Source organism: Panicum virgatum, chromosome 2K (assembly GCF_016808335.1).
Source record: "Panicum virgatum strain AP13 chromosome 2K, P.virgatum_v5, whole genome shotgun sequence".
Taxonomy (NCBI): domain Eukaryota; kingdom Viridiplantae; phylum Streptophyta; class Magnoliopsida; order Poales; family Poaceae; genus Panicum; species Panicum virgatum.
In genome coordinates, this window is record NC_053137.1 from 42208378 (window position 1) to 42216719 (window position 8342).

The 8342-nt window shown below is 51.4% G+C and overlaps 1 protein-coding gene across 2 annotated transcripts; it reads left to right on the plus strand.

Annotated features, from left to right (window-relative positions):
- The first annotated feature begins 468 nt into the window (after positions 1–468).
- Positions 469–2537, plus strand: LOC120677864 (probable trehalose-phosphate phosphatase 7). Of its 2 annotated transcripts, XM_039959072.1 has the most exons (5): positions 484–1016; positions 1154–1225; positions 1332–1436; positions 1558–1713; positions 1879–2537. In XM_039959072.1, exons 1-5 carry the CDS (start codon positions 594–596, stop codon positions 2266–2268), a joined length of 1146 nt encoding a protein of 381 aa, XP_039815006.1. In that variant the 5' UTR covers positions 484–593; the 3' UTR covers positions 2269–2537. The 2 variants fall into 2 exon arrangements, with proteins under 2 accessions (XP_039815000.1, XP_039815006.1); XM_039959066.1 differs by having other exon boundaries at positions 469–1016; positions 1332–1713.
- The last annotated feature ends 5805 nt before the right edge of the window (positions 2538–8342 follow it).

Below are 8342 nucleotides of genomic sequence, written 5' to 3' on the forward strand. Positions count from 1 at the left end.
TCCAAAAGTGACCCATCATGGCATCATCCTAGCTTGTTTGTATTCAGGTTATTAAGAAACTTCGATTAAGATTGAAACCCCGAGCAGAAAACATCTCATGTTTCGCTGAATCAATAATAATAACGCACGAGTTTCAGCCTACTCCCGGGACAAAACAAGCTCTAGCTGTAAAGCTGGAACGGCACAATAACAAACAGCTTGCGTTACCACGACGACTCGACGAGTGAAGAGCAGCTTTGTCGTGGAAGTTAACGCCAAGGTGTCACGCGCAGGAGGCCCACACGTACACGCCGCGGCGGGCCCGGCACGTGCACGCGCGGGCCATCTGGCGCCGAGCTGGGCCGCGCGACGGCGGCCGCGTCCACGGCGCTCCGGCGGGGCCCGGCCGCCCGCAGTGGCCCACGCCGGATCCGCGTCACCCGCGTCGCCTCCCTCCGCGCCGCCGCTGCTATAAATAGCCGCCTCCGAGCCTCCCCACCGCCCACACCAATCATCGCCGGCCTCGATTCTCTCCGGTCACTGCCTAGTCAGCGTTCTTCTTCTTGTTGTTTCCTTCCGTAGATCGATCACGATCAGCACGTGAGTTCCGAGCGATGGCGAAGCCGAGCGTGGGAGTCTCGGAGGTGGGCGTCTCGGCTGCGCCGGCGCAGGCGGCGTGCCCCTGCCCGGGGACGCTGTTCCCGTACCCGCCGCCGCGCGGCGCCGGGATCGCCGCCTCCGTGCGGCGCAAGTGCCTGCAGGTGGAGCTCGGCGCCGGGGCGGGCGGCGCGTGGGGCGCCCTCGAGTCCATGCGCGCGTCGTCGCCCACGCACGCCAAGGCCGCGGCGGCCCTCGCCGCCGGCGTGGACGTGGACGACGAGCGCGCGGCGTGGATGGCGCGGCACCCGTCGGCGCTGGGCAAGTTCGAGGAGATCGTGGCGGCGTCCGAGGGCAAGCGCATCGTGGTGTTCCTGGACTACGACGGCACCCTGTCGCCCATCGTCGACGACCCCGACGCCGCCTTCATGAGCGAGACGGTGAGCTCGGAGTGTAACTCTTCGCCTGTCAGCGTTGCGTGCCCCCGGCGCCACCGCATGTCCTCTTCCCTGCAAACGATTGCCATCACCCGCCTCTGCTCACACGTTTGTGTTGATTCTTGATTGGGAACAAGCAGATGAGGATGGCCGTGCGCAGCGTCGCCAAGCACTTCCCGACGGCGATCGTCAGCGGCCGGTGCCGCGACAAGGTACGCACGCCAAAGCCATCAGCTAGCATCCCCCATTGCTGCCATCATCACTCACCATCCCCGACGGCAACTAATTAATTAGCCGCCCTTTTTGATTAACAAGCAGGTGTTCGAGTTCGTGAAGCTGGCGGAGCTCTACTACGCGGGGAGCCACGGCATGGACATCAAGGGCCCGGCCAAGGCCGCCTCTTCCCGGCACGCAAAGGCCAAGGTGACCACTCGCTCCGCAGCCCACCTCGCGCGGCCTCTTCCATCAGGCGGTTGGTTGTGGTTCACAAGACTAAAGGCGCCGCTTTTTGGCTCCCCTCCCATCCATGATTATTTCCGTGCAGGCGAAGGGCGTCCTGTTCCAGCCGGCGAGCGAGTTCCTGCCGATGATCGAGGAGGTGCACGAGCGCCTGGCCGAGGCGACGCGCTGCATCCCCGGAGCCAAGGTGGAGAACAACAAGTTCTGCGTGTCCGTCCACTTCAGATGCGTCGACGAAAAGGTTGGTTATTGCTTCTTCTTCTTCTTTCGTTGCCCGCCGCCGCAAATGGCCGTCGCTTTCCTCCTTTCCGTTCCGATCGATCCCCCACACGCACGCACTGCCATTATCTCCGGCGAATGGCAACTCCAAATCATATCCACCTAATTTTATACATGTACGCTGCAGATGTGGGGCGAGCTGTCGGAGGCGGTGAAGGGCGTGCTTCGGGGTTACCCGAAGCTGCGGCTGACGCAGGGGCGGATGGTGCTGGAGGTGCGGCCGGGCATCAAGTGGGACAAGGGCAGGGCGCTCGAGTTCCTGCTCGAGTCGCTGGGCTTGGCCGAATGCGCCAGCGTCCTGCCCGTCTACATCGGCGACGACCGCACCGACGAGGACGCCTTCAAGGCCCTGCGGCGGCGCGGGCAGGGCGTGGGCATCCTCGTGTCCAAGCACCCCAAGGAGACGGCCGCCTCCTACTCGCTCCGGGAGCCCGCCGAGGTCATGGACTTCCTGCTGCGCCTCGTCGAGTGGAAGCGGCTCTCCAGGGCGAGCCTCAGGCACAGGCTCCTGCAATGACCACTCTTCTTCGCTCTTGTACCCTATAAGCCTGGACAATGCTACCACTGATTGTCAGTTTTTTTTTTGCGAGGGCTGATTGTTAGTTGTACCATCTCGTGGAGTGCGCGAGAGCTCGATCTGTTTTTATCTCTATTCTTCTTGTTTCCCGAGGGCCCGATCGAACGGGTGTATGATGACAAGGAATGTACATTATGTAGATGATGATATTATAAATATACATACTCCCTCCGTTCCATGAAGAATGTAATTCTGAAATTTTTTTGACAGATTGGTGGTAGCCTGAAAAGACTCTCGTACTCTCATTTATTTGCCATATGATTAGTTTTGCCATGCAATTCAAATCCGATCACTTAATTAGACAGGTAATTGAGAGAGATCTAATCTCTAGAATTGCACTCTTTGTGAAATTTTTTTCAAAACTTAGAATTGCACTTTTTATGGGATGGAGGGAGTACAAGAGGAACTATACGTGTCCCGTTGCAATTCCTGTTCAGTTTCTCTGAATGGCAATTTGCGTTACTGATGATGCATGCATGTTTAAGTTATTAAACTTACACTTTCTGAATCCAGTACTGAGCTTATATAATAAGATCACAAATGGTTGAAAGAAAAACGTCGATCTGCATCGTTCAACGGAACTGCGATTCTAACAACCATGTGAAAAATAATTGTTGTTGCACGGCTAATTTGGCACCAATCCGCCAAGTTACACAATTGACCCTGTTGTTGAAGGACAGCTAGTACCTTTGCTCACATGGTCGGAACACTGCGGCGGGCGGCGGCCCTGCCTTTTTCTGATGGATCCGACGTGGGTTCTCGTTTCTGTCTTCTTGCCATTATCTGTCATGGTCCCTGAACTGCCATCGTGTACGGTCACTGTGGGTACGGTCCGTTCAGTTCGCGGACCGCTAATTTGTTTGCCTCTATCCACCCAGGACGAAACTTCAGTCATTATCACGGTTGCTTCGTTCTATCTCCACCCCCCCCCCCCCACACACATACCAAAAAAAAACAAGAAGAAGAAGCACCATGCATTTGCAGACAAGTACATATAGGTAGTGGAGTTCACCGAACCTGTAGCACCATTTCCAAATGTTTCAATCAGAGGTAGCCGCGGCTGAATCATCTTGATGGGACTCTTCAGACATATGCAAGCACCACGCCACCACCTACCCAAATCACGATATCGACAAAACAAGGTCTCGCCTCCACCCGCCTGCAACTGCAAATAATTCCCCACATGATGGCTCCCCCCATCATGTTCAGGAACCTCGTACCTCGGCAGTACAGTTTCTTGGATGCCAAAACCTCTCTGAACTTTGCGCTGTGCACTGCACCGTCCACAGCGGGGTGAGGAAGGACTAAACTCCGCAAATGATTGTGCAATAATAATAACCAAAGCCAGTGTTGTGCAATACCATGATTCGATCTGGTTGTTCTTCCTAACGACACTAGTAATAATTAAGCTAGTACAGTCCAAGTACAATTATTAGCTAGCCACTGATATTTGCCAACGAATGAAAGGCGAGCTGCTATCTACAAGGGATCCAAAAAGGGTACATGCATGTTCCTCTTTGTTAAGCAAAGGTCCAAAAGGAATTAACTAGGGAAATTAAAGAGAGGTGCCACTGCCAGTAGTAGTTCCTTTCAAGTTTCACCAGACTAAAGTCTCAGCTACACTTAGTATTTGTTAACTGTGATTTGTGTGAAGAAAGCAAGTCACAACCAGCGCCACTGATCCGGTCACTGTGGCAATCTGGGGTCCGGCAAATCTGGACGCAATTATCTGATAGCTGCCCTACGCCCTACCGCATATCAAAAATATCAGCGGCACTAGAGAAAATTTCAGATAAACATACGCGCGTGTCCCCCAACGCCAGGTCCCTTTCATCGCCCGACCCGACCAGTGGGATTAAGCACAAGCCGATCGATCCTTTTAATCCGCGGCTGTTTGCTGATTTGATCCAAAGCTGGCCTGGCCTGATGGCGAGAGGCGCCCCAGCTTTGCAGCACCATTGGCCGGTACCGCATCGAGAAGACGAAGGTCACCAACGATCAGCTAGCAGGGCTGGGCGATGGATCGGAGGATGGAATCTTGGATAACGCATGCCAACAGCGATGCGCGCGCGCGCGCATTCTTGCCATTTGAGGATAATGCTCTTGTGCGCGCGCTTTGCGTGCCGCTTTGGAGCCAACGCAGGCAGGCAGGGCCGCGAAAGGGATCGGAGCCACCTCCACACTAGCTTAGCTGCGGGCTCTGGCAGTAGTTAGTGGAGATCGGAAGAGCACGCGCCATCCGATTGGAGAAGCCGTGTGTCTGTGCGAGCCCGTGATGATGGCGGATGACGAGGCGCGGCGGGGGATCGGGTTGGATTCCACGTCGGAGATGGGGAGGATGGCCGGCCGTGCGTCGTCGTGCTTGCAATCATGTCGTCCAGTGTCATGTCATCTCGGAAGATGGGGGTGGGCGCGCTGGAATTCGATCGGATTGGCTAGCGGCTTTATTTGGTTATCTTCAGAGCTCGGTGTAGATCGAGTTGCTTCATTTCTGCAACTGCTGAGATCCTGCCTTCAGGAGTTTTGGGTCATTCCTGACCCATAGTGTCTATAGGTGGTGTCTAAATAAAAGAAAATAAGAAACTATGTTTATCTTTTTTTTCTTATTAATTCACTTGTCATATCATCAAATTGGTTACGTGGCATACTCATTAATGCTATGGAAACCATTCTTGTCAATTTAGTCACTTGAAAGCAGGCCTGTCCAACGGCTCCCCGCCACGTGCAGTGTGGCAATTACTATCTGTCATCTTAGTTATCTGAAGATGGTGGATCGGACTCACTCTTGTCAATTGTTTTTGGTTGGGGAAGTAGTGTATATATCCATCTTTTCAGCGAAATAATTTTATCCACCATCCAGTCACAAAATTAAAGTGGCACTTATGGATTTATGCACCACAGAGAGTCATTTTATTACTCATCTCGTCCTCCATGGGTACTTGTCAGACTAAATTGTGAGGCGACACATGATTGAAAGCCGGCCCATCTTTACTAAGTAAAGGTAAAATAACTGATTTGATCTCTCAACTTTAGCCTCAAGCTCAATAAAGATAAAATAGACAATTTGATCTCTCAACTTTTGCCTCAAGCTCAAATTCATTCCTCACCTATAAAATTGACCAATTTCACCCTCAAACTTTCCATTTTGACCTCAGTTTCATCCCTAGTTCTATGTAGCTTGCCATGTTGGCATGCCTAGTCAACAATAGGTGACGTAAAAGTGAGTCAATAGAGGGGCAGTCTAATTTACGGGTGACCGTATGGAGGGTTCCGTACGGTCGATTTCCAACCATTTTTTTCCATTTTTGGTAATTTTTTTGTCGTTTTGTGACAAAAAATTTTTCAAAGAAATTCTAAAAGAAAATATTTTCAAGAGAGAAATGGGAAAGATTTTGTGAGAAAAAATTTGAAACAAAATTTTTTCGAATAGCTGAAAAAATTTGAAGAAAAACTTTTGCATCCAAATCTAATGAAAAGAAGTTTGGAAAAAATATTCAAGAAAAATATTATGAAGAGAAAAAAAGAAAAATGATGAGAAAAAAAACTCTATCTCCCTCGCCGCCGGCGCCACACCGCCGACGCCGGGCCTCCCTGCCACCGAGCCGCGCCTCCCTGGCGCCGCCGCTGCCCTCCGCGTTGTGCCACCCCACCCCCTCCGCCGCGGGCGCCGCGCCTGCCCTGCCCCCGCCGCCATGCCTGCCCATTGCCGCCGGGCCTTTGTAGGATCAAGAACACCGACTAGAGGGGGGTGAATAGGCGGTTTAAAAACTAAAGTCAACAACACTAGAGAAATTTAATTAGTAATAAAGGAAAGCCCTATGTCATGCTATTTGCTATCTCTAGATAGGTTTGCAACCTAGGGTGACAAGATACAAAACAAGCTCTAGTAAAGTAAATTGCTCAAAGTAAAAACAAGAATTAAAGTGAGCAAGAGAAGTAACCAAGCTTGACACAAGAATTTATCCCGTGGTGTCGATGACTTGCCGGTCACCCCTAATCGACGTTGAGGTGGATTCCAAGAATCAACCGCTCCTCTATCAAGAACCTCTTGATCTTGAGCTGGCTTGAATCAAGGAACCGCTCCACACCTCGATTCCACTAGAGTTGCTCTTCACCACTCCGGTGAGGTGAGCACAAGACCTCTCACAATCGAAATCGGGGCTCCTCAACAATCTCCTTGGAGGAGCTCCACGAAATCTTCTTCTCCAAGCCGTCTAGGGAGCGGCAACTCCCAAGAGTAACAAGTCGATGACGCTTGCTTTAAGTTTCCCTAGTGCCACAAAGCTCAAATTCTTGATGCAATGCACTAGGATGCCCTCACACTCTCAAGAATGCAATCTCTAAGCAAGTGTGTGTGAGAGAGGGATGCCTTAGCTCTATGAAGTCAAGTATGCAGTCCAAATGGCCAAGAGAGCCACCCAAAGCCCGGGCAATGGGTATATATAGACATCCCTCCAAAAACTAGCCGTTACACTCTTTTCTGCGAAGTCGTGGACCGTCCGCATTTCAAAAACCGGACCGTCCGCCGTTATAAACCAGTGAGTCAGAGTGCATTTAATGCGTGTCAGAACTAGCCGTTAAACCCAGGCGGACCGTCCGCGCCCCAGGGGCGGACCGTCCGCAGTTAAGAGATCTGACTCACCAGAGACAAACAAGCTCTCTGGTACAAATTCGAATTAGCATGCGGACCGTCCGCGCCCCAAGGGCGGACCGTCCGCAGTTCACTTTTCAGCCCAAACCAGAGAAACAACCTCTCTGGTACAAATCTAAGATTAGCCGGTGGACCGTCCGCGCCCCATGGGTGGACTGTCCGCCGTTCAACTTTGAAGCCCACCAGAGAGACACCCTTTCTGGTACATTTTTGAAATATAGTGGCGGACCGTCCGCCCACCTGGGCCGGACTATCCGCCAGCCCACCAGAGCCTCTGCAAGCTCTCTGGAACGGGTGCGGACTGTCCGCCCCTCGGGTGCGGACTGTCCGCCGTTACTCAGTCAGCTCTCAAACTTAGTCTTTTTCAAATCTTTTCAAAACGCCGTTAGCCCTCATGCATGCAACTAGACATTTTGAGCAAAATGGCACTAAAGACCCGTCAAGCACGAGTACACAACCCCTCTTGATTGTTGTAGCGCATCTAGGCCGATAGATGCTAATGGTAAGTTTCGGTGATTTATGACAACCGTATGTGACTAACGTGTGTTTTAAAGGAAAGCTCAATAACTGGATTAGTCTCATATGAAATATGAAAGGAGACCCCTCAATTCGAAACAATCATGCGTACCAAGGACTCAATTTAAAAGATTAAGGACCTTTCTAGCTCAAGTGTCACAAGGAGTTGAAGGACACTTGATTTAGTTAGGTTTTATAGTTTCTAGTTCTTGATCGTACTATTAAGAGGGGTTCATGAGTTAGTAGCTTGATCAAACTTGAGTTGGCCTTAGAAATCTTGCACACTTGCTCAAAAACAGCAAAATATGGTCAATAGAAGTTAACACAACTCTTGGAAGAAGAAACAATCAAAGTCACATTCGAATCCAAGTCAATTCAGCCGAAAACAAAGAAAAACAGCAGCACCGGTTGAACCGGTGCCCTAGCATCGGAGCATCCGATGCATGGCGGAAGGACCAATGCCCTGTCGGTCTATCTTCTCTGGAAGCAGGCAGAAATCAAGTCAAAAACTCTATAGCACCGGTTGAACCGATGGTCCCAAGAAAAGCACCGGTGCATTAGAAGTACTTTGTTCCGGAGAGCATGTTTTGGTGGACTTCAACTTCTCTTCAGCACCGGTTGAACCGACGCTTCAGAATCAAAGCACCGGTGCATTGGATGTACTTTGTTCCAGAACGCTTGTTTGAGTTGATCAGTGAACCTCTTCAGCACCGGTTGAACCGATGTCCCTACGGAGCATGCACCGGTGCAATGACGCAAGCGTGGATACTGTGTCAGAACTCCAACGGTTACTAATTGGACACAGAGAGACCGGTTGAACCGATGCCTATACTTTCTACACCGTCGG